This window comes from Vulpes vulpes, chromosome 9, assembly GCF_048418805.1.
Source record: "Vulpes vulpes isolate BD-2025 chromosome 9, VulVul3, whole genome shotgun sequence".
NCBI lineage: Eukaryota > Metazoa > Chordata > Mammalia > Carnivora > Canidae > Vulpes > Vulpes vulpes.
In genome coordinates, this window is record NC_132788.1 from 92,300,787 (window position 1) to 92,322,897 (window position 22,111).

General features: G+C 56.7%; 2 protein-coding genes across 3 annotated transcripts in view; both read right to left on the minus strand.

Annotated features, from left to right (window-relative positions):
• Positions 1–1,625: 1,625 nt before the first annotated feature.
• Positions 1,626–10,576, minus strand: GNAT1 (G protein subunit alpha transducin 1). Its single transcript, XM_025987647.2, has 9 exons — positions 7,499–10,576; positions 6,280–6,322; positions 6,025–6,166; positions 5,763–5,920; positions 5,548–5,676; positions 5,172–5,301; positions 4,732–4,885; positions 4,405–4,596; positions 1,626–4,010 (listed from the first exon to the last, which is right to left on the minus strand). Exons 1-8 carry the CDS (start codon positions 7,602–7,604, stop codon positions 4,406–4,408), a joined length of 1,053 nt encoding a protein of 350 aa, XP_025843432.1. The 5' UTR covers positions 7,605–10,576; the 3' UTR covers positions 1,626–4,010; position 4,405.
• A 261-nt stretch (positions 10,577–10,837) lies between these two features.
• The window catches only part of SEMA3F (semaphorin 3F), a 29,258-nt gene continuing 17,984 nt past the window's right edge, over positions 10,838–22,111 (minus strand). Inside the window, exons 3-19 of one of the 2 annotated variants that reach the window (XM_025987660.2) lie at positions 21,225–21,385; positions 21,057–21,119; positions 20,820–20,939; positions 20,033–20,125; positions 18,457–18,550; positions 16,825–16,944; positions 16,484–16,623; positions 16,257–16,371; positions 16,025–16,094; positions 15,719–15,863; positions 14,360–14,582; positions 13,679–13,767; positions 13,508–13,549; positions 13,191–13,348; positions 12,927–12,994; positions 12,497–12,630; positions 10,838–11,400 (exon numbers count right to left, since the gene is read on the minus strand). In XM_025987660.2, the coding sequence (XP_025843445.1) occupies positions 10,987–11,400; positions 12,497–12,630; positions 12,927–12,994; positions 13,191–13,348; positions 13,508–13,549; positions 13,679–13,767; positions 14,360–14,582; positions 15,719–15,863; positions 16,025–16,094; positions 16,257–16,371; positions 16,484–16,623; positions 16,825–16,944; positions 18,457–18,550; positions 20,033–20,125; positions 20,820–20,939; positions 21,057–21,119; positions 21,225–21,385 (2,249 nt within the window). In that variant the 3' untranslated portion in view covers positions 10,838–10,986. The remainder of the gene's footprint in view (positions 11,401–12,496; positions 12,631–12,926; positions 12,995–13,190; positions 13,349–13,507; positions 13,550–13,678; positions 13,768–14,359; positions 14,583–15,718; positions 15,864–16,024; positions 16,095–16,256; positions 16,372–16,483; positions 16,624–16,824; positions 16,945–18,456; positions 18,551–20,032; positions 20,126–20,819; positions 20,940–21,056; positions 21,120–21,224; positions 21,386–22,111) is intronic. The other variant, XM_025987668.2, reaches the window with a different exon arrangement.

Sequence of the window (22,111 nt, forward strand, 5' to 3'; positions counted from 1 at the left end):
CTCTGGCATGCCCTCTCTCTCTCCCCTGAGATCTGGCCCCCAGCCTCCCTGGCCACTGAAGCGGCTTAATGAGCCCAGGTCACATGGGCTGTGCTACTGCCTGTGGGGAGGGCCCAAGCCCCCAGTGGCCACCCGACCAGGCCCTGACGTCAGCGGCATTACCGTCCACCAGGCTTGTCTAATCTCTGGTCAGTGGCTGGGCCAGGTTATTCCCGCCAGAGCCAGAGCTGAAGGCTGTGAGGGCCCTTGGGGGTACCCTAGAGTTGCAGGTCAGGCAGGGAGGGTGGTGATTAGAGGTGCCCACAGTATATGACCCGTACCTATGGGACTAGGGTGTGGCCACTGTGCTGACTGTGGCCAGCTCTGATCCTCTGCCCTCCACTGTGAATCAGGCATCGAGCACCCATTGATCCTGCTCCTTAGGGTGTAATTATACCAGTGTGGTGAATGGGGCCAAGGAGGCTTTGAGCTAGGAGACTCAGCACCACCCCTCACCCCCACCCTGACCCCAGCATACCTGTGGCCATAGGCAGGGCAACTTGGGGCCAGGCTCTGTCTCCCAGCCCATAAGATCCAGGAATACCAGTCCGAACCCTGCAATCAGAACTGTGTGTGGAGGGGACTTCCTGCAAGGTGAAGTGCAGCCCTTGCCTGGTGTTTGGAATTCTCTTTGCCTCTTACTCAAGAAGGCTGAGAAGCTCATTACTTTTCTTCCAAGACAAGGTAACTACAGGGAAGACCCCGTTAGCCCACCTCACCTTACACCTTCCTCCCTCCCGAGCCTACCACTTCTAGCTCCTCAAAGCCTCTTATCTGCTGCCTGGCCTCCCACTAAATCCTGAGGTTATTCCCCTGCTCCACCTCACTCCAGTAAACTGTTCAATGAGAGGGTCCGTAGTGGAGATGAGCAGCCAGGCTCAGCCAGGACCAAGACCGCCCAGTGAGGGTCTTGAACCATTGGCCCAAGCCCCATCCCCGCCTCAGTCATCTGAGCAGCACCAGTGTGGCTGAGCTCTCTAACCCATCCAGTGCTCTACCACCACCCTGTGCTCAGGCCTGGGCACCCTCACACACCCCTTCTGCAGCTCACTTCAGGCTCAGAGCTTAGCGCTCCACCTGGACATTGAAAATGCTGCCTTCTGCACAGCCCTGGGTATCTGTCTGCCTCCTGGACATCTCACTCAGGTCGCCAAAGGTCTGGAAAACCCAGTCCACTCAACGCTTCTGCAGTCCCAGCTTGATGGGGGCATCACATGCACTTGGTCAATAGCACAGACCCAGAACCTTTGTGGCTGAACCCCACCGCAGATCTTGGTCCCATGGGGTAATGGGGACATAATTCTCTTCCTATGGATCCCACAGCCCACTGTTCTCCTCCCCCATACCCTCTCACACTGGCCCTCAGGAAAAATGTGTGCCCCTACATACCTTTTTTTCTTTTTTTTTTTTAAGATTTTATTTATTTATTCATGAGAGACACACAGAGAGAGGCAGAGATACACGCAGAGGGAGAAGCAGGCTCCATGCTGGGAGCCCTATGTGGGACTCCATCCTGGGACCCCAGGATCACCCCCTGAGCTGAAGGCAGACGCTTAATCGTTGAGCCACCCAGGCGTCCCTACATACCTGTTTTCATGAAACATTTTAATGATTATTTTTTTCCAGAAAGAGTGGTAAAATATTATTGATGATTTTATTTCCATTAAAGCCAGGAAAAGAAGATTATAAATTAAGATACAGATAAAATAGCTAAGCTTAAAATAATGTTGAGTTTTCATATACCTATTTTGAATTTTTTTCAACTATTTTAATATTCTCAAAATTTACCATTAAAAATATATAAAAACATATAAAGGAGTCAACAGTTTCCTTTTGCTTCAGGCTCCAATATATAGCTCAGCAGAGTTCTCTTGGATCTTGTTTTTATTTGCAATTTTGATATTTTGCTCATCATGGGGTGTTTTTTGTTGTTGTTGCAGTCTTTCTTTCTTTCTTTCTTTCTTTCTTTCTTTCTTTCTTTCTTTCTTTCTTTCCTTCCTTCCTTCTTTCTTTCTCTCTCTTTCTCTTTTTTTTTTTTTGAGTAGGCTCCACACCTAATATGAGGCTTGAACTTACAACCCCAAGATCAAGAGTCACATGTTCTACCCACTGAGCCAGCCAGACGCCCCTGCAGTAATTTTGAATTTAAAAAGTATTGCATTCATATATTATTTATCTCAATTACTGAACTTTTTGGCACCACCTTAAATTCTGCACCCCAGGTGAGTGCCTCTTTTGCTTCAGCCCTGCTATTAGGTTCTAACTTCAAGGGCTTCCGAGACCCATCATCTTCTGGAGAAAGCTCAGGCCCTCAAGCTGGCACTTGGCTCCTGTCCTTTGTCTACCCACCCCATGTCCCCTTTGCCTGCTCCTGCCTGTTGAACTATGGCCCACAAGCCTGTGTTTCTGGGCCTTAGACACCCTACTTTCCCTGACAGAACTCCCTCTTGATCCAAAATAATCCCTGTAAATCTTTCCCATGCTCCTTTCCCCTTCAACCTCTCTCCAGAGGCACAGGTTGGTCCCATACCCACACGAGTTCTCCTGTTACGCCGGGCCAGGGGCTTCTCCCTGGAAGGGCTGATCTTCCCATTTATGTCCAGCCTAGCGCTGGACACTTCGTAAATGCCCATGACTCATGATAATTAACGTTTTTCTCTTTCCACAAGAAAGGACAGCCGGGGCCTGATGCAAAGGTTTATTGCTGAGTCCGTGCATCTACCTGAGGGGAGTGTGGATTGTGCTCTGGTCTGGAGAGACGGAAGCCCCTGTCCTCGACTGCAGCATAGGTCTCGGCCTACAGGCAACAGCAAGGACTCAGGGCATGATGAGGAAGTAGGGAGCAGGGATGTAGGGACATGGGCCTCTGTCCCTGACAAAATTCGGGCATGGCCCTCAGTTTTTCATGCCAGGGAATGGGCCCTGATTGGAAAGAGTATGAGAAGTTGCTGGCAGGGACAAGAGGGTTACCTGGGTTTGCTTGTGACCCCATCTGAGGTAGACCCCTCTGGGCCCAACGTGGGCCTCAGTCATGTCCCAAATCCTCTGCCTGGGGCTGATCGATGGAGCTGGACTCTGCCCCCAGCCACCCCTCAGGACAGTTTGACCATTGGTCAGAGCTGGTGTCAACAGTACCCTCCCTCAACAGACCATCCCTTTGGCCGGCTGGCCTAGAGTACTGTGGGTGTGTGTGTAGGGGGTGAAGTAGGACATGGATCTGGTGTCCAAGGACAGAGGAGGCAGAGCCTGTGGGGGAAGGGGACAGGTAGTTACACTGAGCCTGCTATGTGGGGTAGGATCCAGCTTGAGTCTATTCCTGACACCCAGGGGCTCCTAGGCCTGCCCCCTACTAACTAATTCATCTATGCAGGAGCTACACAGGCCAGAGTGCTTGGACTTTGGACCCCTGAAGCTACTGAGAGGGACAGTCACTGGCCCCTGGGTAGGCAGGTGTCAGACTTGTCACATGGAGGTGGTAAGGCTGGACTGGACTGATGGTAAGCAGCAGGTCTGCTTGGAGGAGGAATCCCTGCCTGCCCTGCCCCCCTCTTGAAACTGGGAGGGAGGGCTGTTTGCTGAGCCCAGACCCACCAGGTGAGTCATGGGCCCCCTGGGGAGAGAGACCTGCAGGAGATTGGTCAGTTGGGCACTGCTGAGTCACTGTGAGCTCTAGCTGTCCCAAGTCCTGCCTGCTCCTAGCTGGGGCTGGCTGGGGTGGGTCCCGGAGGCCAGCGCAGCCAGGCCGTGAAGGGCAGCAGTGGGGTTGGGGGCACTGGGCTCTGGGAGACACGGGGGAGGGTTGGGGCCTCAAGGCTAGTGGGGCTCAGGGTTTTGAGTCTGTGGCAGGTTGGACCACAGGTGGGGGCCCAGGATTCTGGGGGTGTGTTGGGGGTGCTGATAGGCTCCTGTGGGCTAGGGATACTAGGTGGCTAGGACTATAGGGTGTCAGGAACAAGCCTGAGTTCAGGCACCTGTGAACAGAAAAAGGAAGCGAGTCAACATCTCTGAGCTCTGAAATAATTGGCCTCCAAAATAATTGGCAGTGGCCTGAGAGACACTGTGGAGGTGGGCTTGTAAGTGGTGACAACCAGAGGGATCAGTCAAGGTCAAAAGGGATTGGGTGGGTGGGACTTGTGCACCTGGAGGGGGTAGGGCCTGAAGGCAGTGTAGTGAAGCCTGAAGGTCCAGGGTTGGGCCCTGGAAGTTGGGGGCCAGCATCAGGCAGTGGAATGCGTCCAGAGAGCTGGGGCAGGACCTGCAGTGGGGTCTTCCCTAGTGGGGTGGGGTGGGGAGCTGGGGACGGGGCGAGAGGTATTGAGACCAAAGGGCAAGCCAGGAGAGCATCCCAGCCCGTGAGGAGCCCACCTCAGAAGAGGCCGCAATCTTTGAGGTTCTCCTTGATGATGATATCGGTGACGGCATCGAAGACAAATTTGACGTTCTGTGTGTCTGTAGCACAAGTCATATGGGAATAGATCTCCTTCACGTCGCGTCGCATGTTGAGCTCGAGGAACTGCACCTTGATGTAGTTGCCCGCATCCTCATACGTGTTGGGCCCTGGCGGGGAAAGAGGGGTGCTCTCATTCGGGGTCCCAGGCCCTTCCCGTGGCGAGAGAAGCGCAGGCCCAGATAACGGGTTTGGGGCGCCGCCTGGCGGCCAGGCCGCGGCTGGGGGGGGGGGGAGGTTCTCACCGTCGTAATCGGGGAAGCAGATGCTGAGATGCGCCTTTTTTATCTTCTCGGAGAAAACGTCCTTCTTATTGAGGAAGAGCACAATGGACGTGGTGGCGAAGTAGCGGTGGTTGCAGATGCTGTTGAACAGGTGCAGGCTCTCGTGCATGCGGTTCTGAGGAGGGCAGAAGCCGTCGGGTGCAGGGCACGGGCAGCCGTCCCTGCGCGGAGGCCCACAGGCTCGGGGCGCCCGGGGCCATCCGGCTCAGACAGCCCCAAGTCTGCTTCCCCCACGGCCCCCCTCAGCGTGGCTGCTGGCCGTCCTGTGTCCTCATTCGGGCTGTTCTGGGACGAATGTCCGCTCTCGGACCCCCCCCCCCCCCCCCCCCCCCCCCCCCCCCGCTCCCGCAGGACTGTCTCCGGCTTTCCCCTTAAGCACTCAGGCCCTCCTTGGCACCCACCACTTCGTCGTCCTCCACCAGCACCATGTCGTAGGCGCTCAGCGCCGCGATGAAGATGATGCAGGTCACACCCTCGAAGCAATGGATCCACTTCTTGCGCTCTGAGCGCTGCCCGCCCACATCGAACATCCTGGGGGGGGCAGTTGGGGCCTGAACCCGCGCAGGGAGCCCCCTGGACGCCCCACAAGCATCCCCTTGCCTCCTAATGCTGGCTGGGATGGGGGAACCCTCAGAGGGGCCTGCCCTGAGAAGGGCCCGGGCTTTCTCCCGGCGGGGTCCCCTAGGGAGGGGCCTCCGGGTCTGCTGGGGCCTCGGGGCGCCGAGGAAGGGCGAGGGCGAGGGCGCGGGCGCGGGCGGGCGCGGGCGCGGGTCGTACCGGAAGTTGAGGTCCTTGAAGGAGAACTGGGTCTCAATGATGCCCGTGGTCTTGACACGCGAGCGCAGCACGTCCTGCTCAGTGGGCACGTAGCCCGGGGTGACCAGGCGCTCCAGGTCCGAGAGGTAGCTGCGGGGGACCGCGGGGTGTGGGTGGGTGGGGTGGAGCGCGCCTGGGACCCCGCCCGCGCCCCCGCGCCCCGCCTGCGCTCTCACTAGCCCGCGGAGTCGTTGAGCTGGTACTCAGAGGCGCGTTCGAAACAGGCCTGGATACCCGAGTCCTTCCACAGCCGCTGGATGATGTCCGACATCTCCTTGGGCATCGTGCCCTCTTCGATGGTGTCTGCCATGTGCATCAGCTTCCGGGCATCGTCCTGAGGGCAGGGTGGGAATTGGTGGTGACCGCGGCCCTGAGCCCTGAGCCGGGTCTCGCGCCTCGAGCCCCCAGCCGCCCTGCTCAGGCAGCCTCCCTGCACACCTGGCGGGCAGAGTCTCCGTACTGGATGTTGAGTGTGGTCATGGCGCGCACGATGGCGAGGATGGACTGCAGCGTGTTGCCGTAGATGATGGCAATGAACTCGAGGCACTCTTCCAGCGAGTACCCATCCTGGTGGATAATCCTGCGGCCAGGGTGAGCCGGGTCAGGGCCAAGGGGACTGGTGGGGAAGGACAGGCCCGGAGCGCGGAGCGCGTCCCCACCCTCAGGGACCTCAGAAAGGGCAAAGGCACTCACTTCATCTGCTTGACGATGGTGCTCTTTCCGGACTCCCCCGCACCTGGAAGGGAAGGCCTGCCTCAGAGCTGAGCTGGCTGCACCTTCCCACAACCTCCCCCTACCCCTCACCCTGCAACCAGGCCCGGAAGATGGCGACAGGCCACCAGACTCAAGGCAGGTACCAGTCCAACCCCCAGTTCCACCTGTTCCCGACTCCCCCCAAGCAAGGTCCTGGCACCCTGGAGGAAAAATGTTCTTCGTAAATGCCAGGAGTGACAGAGGGGGCTGGCGAGGACAATCAACGACCTCGACCTCGTCTGTGCTGGGGAGCCTCCAAGCCCCCTGATATTTGCATTCTTGATTAGTCTGAAACCAGAATAAAGAAAACCTGGAGCGCCACGTTGTGGAGGGTTCTGGTACTGCACTCAGGGGATTATTAGAGCCGGGTCAACCTCTGCTTTTCACCTGGTGCAGGGAGGAGGAGTGCCTCCAAGAGGCTCAGAGGGAATTACGCCTTTGAGTGGCGGAGAAGACAGAGCCACAGCTCCTCTGAGCTTGCCCTCGTGAGGGCTTTGGGCACAGTTAATGAGATTTCTGGCTTAGCCTCTGTCTTCCCTGGGGTGCTCTGGCTTGGTCCCTCTGCCCAATATCTTGATGCCTGACTGGATCCTGGAAAACCGGCACCGCCCCCTCAAAGCAGCTCCTTCTTCCACTTGTAGGGAGCTAGTAGCCTGGAGACATTGCACCTCTCCTCACCCCCCATGGGACTATGGACAGTGTTTTTTCTATTCTCCACTGGGCCTTGTTACCTCTAAAAAGGGACATCCTCTTAGGTCGGCCAACAACAAAGCTCTGGAATCTAAGGGCCGTTGTCTGTCCTAGAGGATGCCCACTCCCAGGAGGACTGTTATTTTCTTCTTCTTCTAAGGAAGCAGCCCAATTGTAAGACTCCCAAGGAAGCCTCTGGTTTCTGATCCCTGCCCAGCAGGACTTCTCCAGAGGGGAGAATGCCTGAGGCAGGGCTCTCTGGAGAGGGGTTCTATGGGGTACCCAGCCCTGGGGAGTCAGGGTATTGCATATCAGGACCAGGGCTCCCACTGGGTTCCCTGATCTGTCTTAGGGTCATTCTGCTTCCCAAGTCACCCATGTTTCACAGGAGGGCTACCTGCCTGTCCCCTTCTCCACCCCTCAGCCCCTCACCTAGTGGCAGTGGCCCCACCTGGACCCACACCCGTACCCAAAAGCAGCAGTTTCACGGTTCGAGCATCCTTCTCAGCATCTTCTTTTAGCTTCTTTTCCAGCTCCCTTGAGTGCTTCTCCTCAGCGCTGGCCCCAGCCCCCATGGTCCCAGCAACAGGTGAACAGGGTGGTTATTTGGTTCTTCTAGATGGAGAGGATCCCCAGAGCCGGGCTCAGGCTGGCCTCAGGTCTCCCAACACCCTTCTGACCCCAGGACTGGCAATCAACTGGCTTTCCACAGACCTGTGCACCCCCTGGTAGGGCTGCTTAGTAGGATTTGGGGGCCAGGAGTTCCCAAGAGCCAATGAGAGACAAGGACAGGTGAATCCAGCTCAGCCCCCAGCCCTTCTAATCAGGCTGGCATGGCCCCAATCCCTCAACTGCTGACTCTGCACCCCTCTCTATGAGCCCCAACCCTCTGGGAGATACTCTGGAAACAGTCTAGCCCCTGCGCCACAGCTCACTAGGGTCCAGGCTTAGAAAGGGGCAAATAGGACCCTGAGCCCCTAGAGTCAGGGCAGTAGGGGTGGGGCTGGGTAGCAGAGAGTAGAGGGAGAAGCAAGCATGGAGCACCTACCCCTGCCCAGCCCTGGACTCCTTATTTTGTAGGCTCATACAAGCCCTGGTGGATGGGTGCCCACATCATCAGCCCCATTTTACTGATGAGGAAGTAGAGGCTCACACAGAAGGAAGTGTTTGAGAAGGGCTGGGTGACTCTGGATCAGGGTTCCATACTCTGAGTCAAGAAGGAAGGGAGGACATTGTGTTTGACTTGTACTGAGGGCTGGATCAGACCTGAGCAGGGCCTCTACACACCTCGATTCAGCAGGCTTGGGGAGGGGACCTGCATGTCTGCTACACACATGTGCCTGTGTGTGTGTGTGTGTGTGTGTGTGTGTGTGTGTGTCTCCTTTGCTGGCATCAATCACAGTGATATGATATGCTTGTCCATGTGTATACTCACATGTACAGATGTGCCTGCGTGTCTGTGTTTTGTGAGTGCATGTGTGCACATATGTAGACACTTTTGTTAATTTTTCTCCATGTGCTTGTATGTGTACTTTGCTTATGTGGTAACGTGCACCGAGGTATTTGTGTCTGGGTGTATAAATGCATGTACATGAGCCGTGCATGCGTTAGTGTGCATGTGTCTGTGCATGTGAGCATGTGCCTGTGAGGGTATGCATTTATGCACATGTATGCTTGTATATGTGCATACTTGCTGTGCCTCTGCCTATGTATACATGTATACCTGAGTGCAACAAAGTCTCTAATGTGCTGAGATGGCCTGGCTCTTCCAGAGAATATTTTGCAGTCCTGTGGTCAGATGGGGAAAATGAGTCCTAGAGCAGGTTTCCAGGGGCACGGGGGAGTGGGACTCATTTCCTGTTCTACTCCTGATCTGTTCCCTGTGGGTGCTCTGAGACCTGCCTAAGGGCATCTGTAGGGCATGCCTACCTCAGCTTAGGGGGTGTAGAGTCTGTGTATAGGTTCGGATGGGACAAGGAGTTACTGCTGAGTGGAAGTTGTTCAGTTAAGCCTGAAGTGTTGAGTTCCCAGGCTCTGGAGATTTCCCACTTCCTGTAGGAAGCCCCAAATCCTGGGCTCTCAAGTTTCTCTTCAGAGCCCGAGTCTTCTGGTTGGACTCCTCCTGGAAACCCAAAGCCTTTTAGTACTCAACTCTGTTGCGGACCCAAGAGACCACAAGGGGGTGCCAGGGCCTCAGATCTTCAGTATTGGAGACTGTCCCTAACCAGTGGGAAATGGATACTGGCCCCTGGGCAGAGGCTGGTGTCTTCAGGTCTACCCTGTTGGGTGGGGTCTGGTAAGGAACCACCAGGAGCAACAGAAGATCTGCACCACTTTTAGCTTCCAGGTTCCACCCATCCCCCACCTCCCACACTGGAAGTGGGCCCCGAGGGTGGGGGTGGTTCTGCAGCCCCTAGGGATATGGGGCCATGCAGAAGCCCAGGTTTGTTACATGAAGGCAAATCTGGTTTCTGTTGTATTTATTTAAAATGGGCCATACACGGTCCCCCAGTGCCCACCTGGCTCTCCCTGCCAACCAGGTATGGCCATAAGTCCTCCTGGATCCACAGGCATCCCCAGCTCTTAGCTTCCTCTGCCAGGGCTTGACTCATTAAATTGAACCAGGGCCCCCAGCCCCTCTCTCCTCTCTCTTCTAGCAGCACCCCACCTGTCCTGGCCTTCACCGCCTCTGGACATCTGCTCACACCAGTCCCTCTGCTGAGAGCCCACTGGAAGGAAGCAGGAAAGATGAGAATGTTGTCAATTTTCAGGGTAGGGGCAGCCTGACTGTGAGGGCTATAGCTTTGTCTGGCCAATACTGAGCCCTTAGCACCCGGTGCAAAGCCCACCACAAGGCCAGGTGAGAAACCAGTGATCAAACCTGTGAATGAGCGAGTGGAAGCTGAGCTTGTGGGAGCTGTGGGGGTGGCCAGGCCACATCAAGGGAGTAGCAGTTAGGCCACAATCTGCGCAGAGGCTGAATCCCCATCCTCCCTCCCCTGCCAAGGAGAAAAGCCAAAGTCCAGTCCCAGAGCCAGTGTTTATTAGCAAGATGGAACCCAAGGGAGGCTGTGGCCTGGGCAGCCCAGGGCCGCCGGGAGCCCCTCCCACCTACCCCCAAAGCCCCCCAGAGCTATTTACACCCATCACCTGAAGTGGTGGGCAGAAGGGAGCCCTGGGGGGGGGGGCTAAAGGCCCCAGGCCTCCACCATGGCCCCCTCTTCCCTCAGCCCTGCCTGCACCTGCCCCTCTACTATTCTCCCAGCCCCCAAGTCACAGTGGCCCAGAAAAAGCGAAGAGGAGGTAGAGTGGCCAGGCAGGGAGGGAAGGAGGGGCTGGAAGTGTGCCCCAGCCAGGCAGGGCTCCTTTGCTCCTGTCCCCAATAAATAGAGAATAAATACCCGGGAGGGGGCTGGCCTTGACTGAGTGCCCCCTCCCAGGCAGGGCCGGCCTCCTGTGACGGCCCCTTCTTCCCTTCTCTGAGTGCATCTGAGCCCCCCACCCCACTCCCCGTCTCCAAAGCAGTCCTCGCGTCCGTGTCTGTGCCAGCAGCACAGCCTGATAGCACACGTTGGCAAAGGTATGCAGTCCGTGCCCTGTCCAGGTAGAGCCTGCTCCCTCCCTGTGTCCTGTAGATTCCGGTGGTGGCTGTCAAGCAGGTGGACTCCCAGCTGAGTCTGGGGACTGTGTGGTCCTGGCCTGGCCCTGCCAACTGGCTGGGCCTGGTTCGGCGGGCTCTGTCTTCTGCGGTCTCTGACCAGTGTGGGTCTAAGTTTTGGACCTTGCTGCCGCTGAGGCAGGCTATATACAACCCACCAATAAATACTGTCTTTGCAGGGGCAGGGTGTGTATAGAATATAGATATTTTATATATATATACATATATATATATATATATCTTTTATATTAAAAGGGACAGGCCTAGGCTGGCCCATTGCAGGGCTCAGACGGCTGGCCTCATGTGTCCGGCGGGTGGTGGCGGCGGTTCCGGGGCTTTTTCTGGTCCTGGGGTTCAGGAGGCCTGGGCGCCCCTGGGGCCTCCCTGGGGCTTGGGGGCACGTGGCGCCAATAGCCCTGGCAGTACTGGTGGATGAGGCCCACTTCTGGCTGGGCCAGCAGCTGGGCCAGCTCCTGGTAAGGGGGTGTGGGGGGGCCCGCACCAGGGAGTGGTGGCGGGGCGCTCACAGCTGGTGGGGGGAAGAGGGCAGCGTGGACGGCGTCCCGACCGAGGACGTGCAGCTGTACCCGCGTGACAACGTGCTTGAAGTTGTTTTCGGTGGCGGTGCAGGAGTAGAGGCCACGGTCACCAGGCTGCAGGGCGCGGAGCAGCAAGCCCTGCTCTGTGCGCAGGAAGCGGTCCTCTGCACGAATCTGCAGGGGCAGGGAGCCAGGGCTCAGGCAGGGCTTGTGTGCCCACCTGCTGCCCAGCCAGCTCCCAGAGCAGACCACCTCAGTGGCCATGTAAGGGGCTCATGTGGAATTTCCACAAAGAAAAACCCACAGTAAGTTTCCACATAGCATCTGAATAAGGCATCCATACACATTTCCATTTCAGGAGGAGTGATTGTGAGGGGATTCTGTACAATTAGAGAATTTTGGAGCAATCGCACAGAATTTCTTTTTAATGGGGAATACCCAACTGAGGTATCCTTATAGAATCTCCAGGAAGGGATCCCTGGGTGGCGCAGCGGTTTAGCGCCTGCCTTTGGCCCAGGGCGCGATCCTGGAGACCCGGGATCGAATCCCACGTCAGGCTCCCAGTGCATGGAGCCTGCTTCTTCCTCTGCCTGTGTCTCTGCCTCTCTCTCTCTCTCTCTCTGTGACTATCATAAATAAATAAATTAAAAATAAAAAATAAAAAAATAAAAAAAAAAGTTATTAAAAAAAAAAAAATCTCCAGGAAGATTCTATCTTAAGGACGGGTGTCTGGAACACATTTCCATAAAATGAGAGCTACTCCACAGAATTTCCACATCCTGGAACCCAACCGCATGGTATTTCCATACAATGAGGTATACCTCCAATGGAGCACACGTATGAGCTTTTCATGGAAAAAGGCATGCTTATAAGGGGTTTCCATGTAATATGGAAATCCTAGACTTTCCACAAAACTGGACCCACTTCAGGAAGGGAACTTAGGGGATGCCTGGGTGGCTCAGCGGTTGGGCGCCTGCCTTCGGCTCAGGTCGTGATCACGGGATCTGGGATCAAGTCCCACGTGGGGCTTCCTGTGAGGAGCCTGCTTCCCCCTCTGCCTATATCTCTGCCCCTCTCTCTGTGTCTTGAGAGACCATGAATAAATAAATAATTTTTTTTTTTTTTTTTAAAAGGAAGGGAACTTAGAAGGGCTTTCTTAGAATGGGGCTGCCCCAGATTGGCTCCTTTACCACATTTCACCCACATGGAATTTCTACTGCACGGGGGACTCCCACATCCACGGTGAGGACTATAGGGTACAGGAAATCACCTCACGGCGCCGGTCACTGGGATCTCGCTGAAACAGCCACTTAACAGTGGCCTGGGGTGAGCGAGGCTGGCATTCAAGGAAGGCCGCACTACCTGCCACACCGTACTGCACAGACTCCACAGTATTCTTGTTGGCTGTAGAACAAGAGGGCGCGGCATGAAAGCAGCATTGCCTCTGGGCAGACTGCAAGCTGGCAAAGGGCAAGTGCCAAGGGGCCCATATAGGGAACCCACCCTGGAAAAAGGCAGGGCTATACTATCGGGCATCCACTCCTTCCTTGAGTGGGTGGCTAGGGACATCCCATCTCCCAAATTACAAGCTCCCTCATTCTGTGAGAGTCCTTCCAGTGGGGGGCCCTGGGAGCAGCTCCAGAGCTGCACAGCTCTACGCACTATGAGGGGCGCCCAGTGGTGACGCACCACATACTCACCATTGGAGTTGAACCCGCGGCACTGCCTGATGGGGTTCCCATGCCGGACATCCTGCCGGCGGCTCCGCCTAGATGAGGAGAGCTCCTGAACAAGTATTTTGGAGGAAGCTTGCCCGCCTCTAGGTCCCTGTACCTCCAACACTCCAAAGGAGTCTTGTCCATCACCCCCAGGGTAATATCACATCCACCACCAAACCCCCAGGACAGAACCCTCGGTCTGGTGGTTAAGATTCCAAGGATCTGGCGGGGGGGCGGGGTCCACACCTCTTGGAAGATGCTGTGTAGCGGGAACAGGCCTGGCCATCCCAGGCACAGTAGGGGTCCCGGGCGAGGCAGCAGTCGGCACAGGCAGCACCATATGCCTGGCAGCGGTGCAGGCTCAGGTGTGTGACACCCACGGCTGAGGCCACGTACAGTTGTTGCTGAGGGCAGGGGGAGGGGCTGGTCAGTTCCTTCCCCATGGCCAGCCCCCATCGGCAGCCTGTTGGGCTCCTTCCCTTCCTGTTCCATGCCTCAGTTCCCCCATCCCTATACCAAGGGCATGACCCCAAGGGAGAACAGCCCACCTCACCAAAACTCACCCTCTTGGAAGAGATGGTCATGGTCTTGACAGGTGCTGGGTCCTAGAAGAAGACAGGGATAGCTTGGGGACTGGGGACTCCTTCCCTGCCCTGATCTAGAGGTATGAGGTCCAAGGTAAGGGGCTGGTACTAAGGAGGGCCAGGGTGAATAGGACTGGGCATCATACCCACCTTGAAGACCTCTACCTCCTCCAGCATGAGCTCCTCCATTTCCTGGTCATCCTTGGGCAGCACGATGACTTTCTGTACTGTCCCGCGGTCTGGAACGGGCCGGGCAGGGCCTCAGTGGGGCTGAGGACGCTGGGGAAGGGGTACCAGCCTCAGCCCCTTCCCCCACCAGGCCCCAACCCCCCAAGGGCAGTGGAGCAGGACAGGTCCAACCTGTACCAAGGTTGAAGAATGTCCCCCAGATGAAGGGGCCCAGGATCGGGGGTGGGTGGGGAGGGTGTCATGGCTGGGGTCTGCCCCTCCCACCCAGACCCTCATTTTGGGACTGCTGAGAATAGGATGCTGGAGGTATTCCTGTGTTGAGGGACTGGATCTGGTGGGCACACCTGTGCACGTGTCACGAGAACACGTATGTCAGTATTTGGACCCACGGATCCTGGAGGTATCTACCACCTGTTCCCTCTTTCTTGACCACACACGGGTTCCCAGGTGCCCAGTGGCCCCGCTCTCCCAGCCCCCAAGAGCTGGGGATGGTGATGGGATTTCCCCACCCCTTGTCTCAGTTATCCTGGCTCCAAAGGATGAAGGTAGCAGAGTTGAAGCAGGGTAGGTCCCCACCCCCTGGATCAGCACCCTCCACCCAATGGGCCCAGCGTGGGAGGGTCTGGGAGCAGCAGTGGGTACCTGTGCCCAGGAAAAGCACCTCATAGCGCCCGTCGGCTGCATCCACCTGGTCCACAGCGACGGTGGTAAGCCTATAGGGAGCGCCTGTGCGGACGACCAGGGGCCGCCTCTGCAGAGGGTACACGGCCTGGTACATGAGCGGGTGGCTGCGCATGAAGTTAATCACTTCATCAGGGTAGTCCTTGGTGGACTTCATGGATGGTGTGAAGGTTCCTCCAGGGCACTGCAGGCACGTGATGAGCGTCAGGCCCACCTGGCGCTTGCTGAACCCCTTAGCTTCAGAAGCGGCCTCTCCTTTGTCTGTCCCCATCACATCCATTGGCTCTGCTCCTCAGAACCCCCATCTGGGCTTCTCCCCCTCACCCAACCTCTTTGCAGATGCTGTTCCAGCCGAGGTCCCAAGGTCCTACATAGCCAGATCCCACAGCCACTCCCTGGCCTCACTGCCAGGGCCTTGGGTGGCATTAGGCAGAGCTGACTACTCCCTTTTCATGTCCTCTTCTCCCACCCTGTTGTCTCCTTCCTCTAATCTGCCCCCTACACCCACTACCCCCCTGCTCAAGGGACTACGGCCCCAAGTTCTCTTCATACCCTCAGGTGCCGTGCCCTTTCCTGGTGCCTTTCCCTCTGCCTGCCCTGCACCTCTGCCAGCCCAACTCCAGGCCATCCTTCCAGCTTCCAAGTTCACCTTCGGGGGAAGACTTCCCTGGCCAAGGCTGAGACCAGCTCCCCCATCCCAGCCCTGACAACAAGGAGCCCAAACGGATCACATTGTTCTGCTTCGACTGCTGTAGGGGCCCGCATTACACCAAGAGCAAGTGAGTCGCCTCCTACCACCATGGAGGTCCTGCAGGCCAGACCTTGCCTGCCATCACCTCCCTGGCTACAGTTAGCTAGCTACAGTGCCTCCAACCTGCCCTCCAGCTTTGTCTTGACTCCCAAGCAGCACCCTCACCCCACCCCCAAGCAGCCTGCCACACCTGGGTGCTATCTTTGTTCCAGGTTCCCGGCTGGGTTCTTCACAGCCTGATGCTGTAAACGGTGTTTTGTTTCATTTTGCTTTATTTATTTATTTTTTAAAGTAAGTTCTATGCCAAATGTGGGGCTCAGACCCATGACCCTGAGATCAAGAGTTGCGTACTCTACCAACTGAGCCAACTGGCACCCCTGTTTTGTTTTGTTTTTAATGCAGCTTTATTTAAATGGATAAATGGTAGGTTTATTTGTGTGTAAGGTCCACCTCTCCTACCTGGCTGTGAACTCCGGGATGGTGGGGCCCCACATCTGCTAAGTAGCTAACACAGAGCAAGCTTCACAAACAGAAAGGAAAGGAAAAGGTTGAATGATTGGGGTTCTCACCGTGCCGGGCCGTGGGTAGGGCATCTTCCCTGAGAAGGGCATCCACTGGTAGTTGGGGCCCTCTTTGTGGGCAAAGGGCCCATTGAAGACCATGCGGATGTCAGCCATGGAGTAGACACACACAGCAGAGCCTCGGAACACGGAGCTGCAGGCAAGGCAGGCTGCTGCTGACCCTCGGCCCAGGGCCCCTCCCCAGCCCACCCCCGTCCCATAGCCTGCCACCAGGCTGGGGTCCTCCACACGTCATAGCCCCTCAGTCTAGCCAAGCCCTGCCACCGCCAGCCCCAGCCCCAGCCCCAGCCTCACCCCGAAGAGGTAAAGACAGCATAAATGACTGGGTTCCTCACATCCTGTGTCTGTTGAACAAACACGTCCTCTGGGGGCAAAGGGAGAAGACATTGGGGGGGTACATTAGCCAAGAGCCCCAGGGCCCTGCCCACTCCGCCCGAGGGGCCCACCAAATATGCCCTGACTACCCATCCAGCCCCTACCCCTCCCAGAACAGCCATAGGATCCAGCCTGCATGCTGGGTACTCACGGAGCTCATCGAAGTGAGTCTCGATGCCATCCTCACCGGGCACGGAGCACACCAGCCGTGCCTTCAGGAACGTGCTCCACTTGTTGACCAGGCAGCAGTGGCCGCCGTCGTCGTTCTGGGGACAGGGGGCAGGGTCGGGTCAGCTCTCACTCCCAAGACCCTGCCAGAGCAGGGATGCTAGAGCCAGCACTGGGTCTGGGAGGGCATGGGGCCCCGCGGGCGCATACCAGGCAAATGCGCCCGATGCGGGCGTACACGGCGGGGCTCTGTGGTGCCTCGGCCGACCGCTCGCGGAAGAAGAAGTAGAGCTTGTCGTCGTTGCGCTCCGCACTGTCAGGGATGAGCTCGGCGTGGATGAAGGAAGGGTCTGCGGGTGGGAAGCGGTCAGCTGGGCAAGCTCTTCTCCCCCAAGGGCTCTTTTCTCAACAGGACCCCGGGGCCACTCTTCCCCAGACAAGACCCCTCCCCCGTCCTAGCCTGTCATGGGCTCAGGCCCCCAATGAGCGCCTCTTGGGGATCTTGGGGCATCCCAGATGCTCCGGCCCAGGATCTCACAGGTGGCCCTCACCGTTCAGCCACCGAGAGTTGTACTGGTCCGTGCGCATGGCTGTCTGCTTCCCCAGCGTGCGGAAGATGGCTGCGTCGGTGCCCATGAAGTCAATATACACACCAGCATAGAGCTCCTCGTCTGTGGGGGGGCAGGGGCGCTCAGTCAGGGGACCGCGCTTGGCTAGGACGGGGCACAGCCCAATGTCTCCCCCTTAGACTCCCCCAGGGCATGACTGTCTCACCAGTGGGATGCTGGTTAATGCTGAAGAACTGCCTCTGGGAGGATTGGGATTAGGAGCAATTAGCTCTTTAAAAAAAAAAAAGTGGGGGGCACCTGGGTGGCTCAGTGGTTGAGCACCTGCCTTTGGCTCTGGTCATGATCCCAGAGTCCCAGGATCAAGTCCCACATTGGGCTCCCCGCCTGCTTCTCCCTCTGCCTATGTCTCTGCCTCTCAATCTTTCTCATGAATAAATAAATAAAATCTTTAAAAAAAAAAAAAAAAAGGAAAAAGGAGCAATTAGCATTGATTAGTAGCAAGAGCCAGTTTTGGTGGTATAAATACTCCCACCACAGCTGACTGCGAGCCACTAACCTGGGATCACGGACGGTGGAGTTGGGGAGCTGCTGGCACCATCGTATCATATTTCTACCCCACAAATATAACACATGTAAATAACCTCACGAACAAAAATAATAAAATATAGTTAAGATGATTAGGAACTAATGAGTTTTGAGTATTTTTACCTTTGTTTTGAAAGTAATTTATTTGTAAATTATATAACTTGGTGTTTAGTAATAGTTGGCTCACAAAAACCTGAAAATTTGCAGAAAATTTAGTGACCACACTGGCTCTAGCATACCACTCCACCTCTTCCCTCTAGATGTGCCCAGGGCAGGCCCTGCCTTCCCCCATCAGACTCCTTGGTTGGGGGGCCACCATCAGGCTAGGACCTTTTCACTCATCAAGAGGGGGAGGATGAAGTCCACCCCCCGCCCCAAGGCCTTTCCCAGGGCTGGAGGTTGCACAGTGCCTAGCAGTTGCTCTGAGAGGCAGACTGGGATAGGCAGCCAGAAAATAGGTAAAGTACAGGGACCAGGGTCCTGGTGGGCTTGCCCAACCTGGAGGTAGGGGCAGCAGCTGCTCCTGAGGCAGCACTCCTCCTCAGACAACATTCCCCTAACTCCCCTAGATACCTGACCAGACCAGAAACAAACCCTGTCCTCCCTCGTTGGTGAGAGGGCCAGGACTCTCCATCTGTGCTTCCTTGTGGGCCTTTCCCAGCCTCCCAGACAAACCAAGAACATGTATGGAACCACTCCCCTTCTACCACTCCCAGTACAGACCAAGCTCATCTTCTCTCACAGGCAGACTGTGGCTAGCTTTGCATAGACCCTATTTCAGGGTAGGATCTGACCCGCTAAACACTCCCATCCAAGATGAGACCCTCACAACCACTAGTCTGCCCCTCAGCTCACAAGGGGGTCTGGTCCATACCTCTCCCCCTGATGGGATGGGGCCCTATGGGAGGGTTCAGGGATGGCATGGTCATGGTCTCTGCCCTGGCGTAAATGTTGGTGCCATGTTCCCTATTCCAGAGGCAGAGGGCATACACTTAGGCTGTAGAACCAGGGTGGGGTAGGAGCACTCACTGATGAGGGCTGAGGCTGTGTCCAGCTTGGGGTCGTACGGACACTTGCCCTTCCCTGACTCGAGTCTCTCCGGCTCCAGGTAGAAGATGTAATCCTGCAGGGCAGAGGGGAGCTCAGCATTGTCCAAGCTGGTCCCATAGTCAGGAAGGGTAAGGGTCATCAGGCTCCCAGGGTGAGAGCAAGTCCCCAGAGACACCCTGAAGCCTCATCCCTTCACTCCCTGGATATCCTTGGGTTTTAACTCTGTCCAGTCAGGTCTCCCAGGGCAGGGCCATGATGCACGTTCCAAGGGAAGTAATTCCTGGTCCCAGGTATCAGACAAGACCTGAGAATCAGGGGTTGAAGCCCCTCTATGCCAACTGGTTCAGGGAAACGCTGGTCAGGGCCCCTCGGGCCACAGAGGTACAACTCTGAGCTGTGGCTGCCATCCTGGGCCAACATGGGGCTGCCAACCTGACCAGGGCAGGAGGTATGGGCCAAGACCCTGTGGCCCTGACCTTTGTTGCCAGGTCCCACCAGGCCAGAGGGCCCTGAGGATATTGTGTCCTCAAGCTTTATGTCCTACCTGTGGTCCTCAGGACAGACTAATAGGTCATGGCTTTCCCCCTGCCCCTCAGCAGAGGCCCCAGGTCCCCATGTCTTCCCAGTGAGTCAGGAGTTGAGAGGTCCAGCCCAGATCACAAGGGATTCGCAAAGCCCCCCATACCTCCCAGCCCAGCTCTGAAGATGCTAGCAGAAAAGTTGATGGAGGCACTGGGACCAAGATGAGCTCATGGGGAGGGAGAACAGAGGCACAGAGGCACAGAGGCAGGAAGGAGGTGGCGGCAGGTGGCAGGGATGGTGATGGGAAGGTGTACACAGGCCTGCTTCCAGTTACACTCTGCACACGTGACTTTCTGCACACATGGGGCTGCACACACAGCTTGGCACATATCACTGTCAGCACATGGAACCCACCGTTCACACCCTGGGCACACGTGCAGTCTGAGCGGTCCCACTTTTCAGCACTCCCTGTCACAAACACACACGCTCAAGTGACCACTTGCTCTATCATTCACCGGCAGCCCCAGCCCCCCCAGCCCAGTCCCGGGTCATGACTAGAGGACAGACAGCTCTGCCCCTTCCAACCCAGGGGAGCAGAGTCTCAAGCAGGACATCTGTGTCTACCCATGACCCAGAGGCATGGGGCATGGACACTTGAGTAATATGTCAGATTGCATACATGTGCCGTGTTCTGACTCTGAGATGTGGGTTTGAGTACACAACACATGCCCAAGTATATGTTGGTATATGCTCATGCAATGTCTACACACATGTGTTCTGAGGGTGGAGGCACTGCTATTCCAAGGCTGTCTTCTGCCTGTGGCTTCATGATCTCTTGCCTGTGGGGAATCACCAAGGCTGACATGAATCCTGCTGGGAATGCCTGAGGGTACTGTGGGGGAAGGACTGGGACAGGGGTCTTCTCTCAGGAAGCTCTCGTGGGGTGTGGGTTCCCAGCAGGAAGGCCAGGCCCAGGGTGAGTTCAGTTTGGAGGCAGTGCTGCCTGGCAAGGGCCTGGAGGGATGAGTCCCACCTGGCGTGGGGCTGTGGGCGTCGGGCGGAGGGCACCATCCGTGGCTCTGCTGCCTCGGCCTCTGACCACCTGCATCTGGGTCCAGGGCGTGGCCTGAGAAGATGAGGAACAGGGGGTTAGAGTCGGGGGTGGCAGGGGCTGGGGGAGCAGGCTCGGGCTGCCAGCCTCTCACACCACACATCCCAGGAACACACGTGAGCAACCAGGCCCCCAGAGCACACATATGTGCTTGTGCACACACACGCACACAGCTTGGCACGTGCCTGCACACACATGTCCCTAAGTCCAATCACTCTCACATATGTCCTACCAGATCACACCAGCTCACGTACAACATGCACACATGGAAATGAAAAAGGGCAGAAGCGGGCGGGGCAAGACAGAGCTGGGGAAGGGGCAGCTCTTCCCCAGGCCATGTGGAAAAAGCTGACCCAGGTGTCCAGCCTCCTGATGCTGAGGCCTCCACCAGGCCCTCTGGCTTGGCTGCAGGGGCATGGTCCACAGGCACAGCCAGGAGAACTTTTGCACTAATGGAACGAGCACTTACTACGTGCCAGGCACAAGGCTAACAGTTTTGGGAGCATTAGCTCACTGCCTCCTCCTCACACCAACCTGTGAGAAATGCAGCTATTAGCCCCATCTCCAGGTGAAGCAGTAAAAGGAGTCACTCACCCAAGGTCACAGGGCTTGGAAGTGGCAGGGCTGGGGCTCAAGCTCATCCTCCCATCAGAACCCTGGCGTGTGGTTACTAACAGGGGAGCACGAGGCCAACGTGGGCACGGCTTACCTGAGCACGGCGGCCGCGGTTTATATATGTGCACATGGGATTGTAGGCGCCGGTCCCACACACATACAGGTGTGTTCGGTTCCATGGCTGGATGAGCCTGACGAAGTTCCCGCACTCACCCTGGGGCCAGAGGGAAAGCCAAGGAGGTGCCTAGATGCCAGCCTGGCCCCGCAACCTCCCTGAGGTCACCTACCCCCATTCACCCCTCATCCCACCTATAGATCCCACTTCACTCACATTGCCATCCTTGCCTGAGAGCACACACTCCTCAATGCGCTGTGGAGAGGCTGCCCAGTGGATCTGCCGGAGATGGGGGTCAGAGGGTACGGCCCGCTAAATGGGGCTTCCAGTCCCAGGGCCCCATATCCCTCATCCCTCTGACCCCACACCTAGGCTGGCCCTTACAATGAGGGGCTCACGGTTGATGTCATGCAGGTCCAAGGACAGCACATAGTCCTTGCTGCCCACGTACATGCGGTCGTGGTCCTCGTCTTTGAGCAAGATTCTGTAGTCGGTTGTGTTGAGCAGGAAGTTGAAGAAGTGGGCAGTGCCTGTGGCCTTAAGCTCTGTGGGTAGAGAGCAGGGCAGTAGTTAGGATCATCGGAGACCATCTCAATAGGACCCTTTGACAGAGGGGGGACCTCCACCACACGATCATCTTAAACCCCAGCTTCCTCCCTGCTCAGGGCCTACTTAGCTCCTTTGCTAGTCCCTAACATGCCATGAGGAGAAAGTGGGACAGGTGGGCAGGCCAGCGAAGAGACCACACCCAAAGCTAAAGCCCTGATTCATCAGCAGCCCCAGCCAGTCTCTGGGTTCCAATGAAAGGGCAGTGGGTGCGGGCCAGGGCGCGTGATGGCATCAAAGAGTCTTTACTCGGGTGGGGGTTAATGATCCCACGCCCAGGGTGGGGCCTGCTTCCCACAGGGGCTTACAAGGGTTAATGAGCAAGAGGGTGGGGGGCAGGTGCATTCAGGACAGCCCACAGATGCTGGCACAGAGCCGGGATGCCTGGTCTTCACCTCAGCTGCCCACCAGACAGAGGGCAAAGCTGCCACACAACAGGGTCCCCACCTTGTCTAAAGCTGGTTGACCAGGACACCAGAAAGGCCCGCTGGAGCTATCCTGTCCAACTGACTTTGGGCTCCCCCCAGATCCCCCTGGATCCCCCAGATCCCACTGGGTTGCTAAAGCTGGAATTTTCAGGCCACTCTGAGCCAGTCAAGAATAGTCTTTGCTAGGAAAGAAGTCTTCCTCCTAGTGCAACCATGTCCCCAAGCTGGGGCAGGGTC

What these genes read in the sequence shown, in the direction of transcription:
- GNAT1 (XM_025987647.2), bottom strand. Translation starts at nt 7,604, where the DNA reads ATGGGGGCTGGGGCCAGCGCTGAGGAGAAGCACTCAAGGGAGCTGGAA. An exon ending in ACCATCGTCAAGCAGATGAA is followed by an intron (nt 6,167 to 6,279) that starts GTGAGTGCCTTT and finishes CCCTGGCCGCAG; the next exon opens with GATTATCCACCAGGATGGGT. An exon ending in CTCAACGACTCCGCGGGCTA is followed by an intron (nt 5,677 to 5,762) that starts GTGAGAGCGCAG and finishes GGTCCCCCGCAG; the next exon opens with CTACCTCTCGGACCTGGAGC.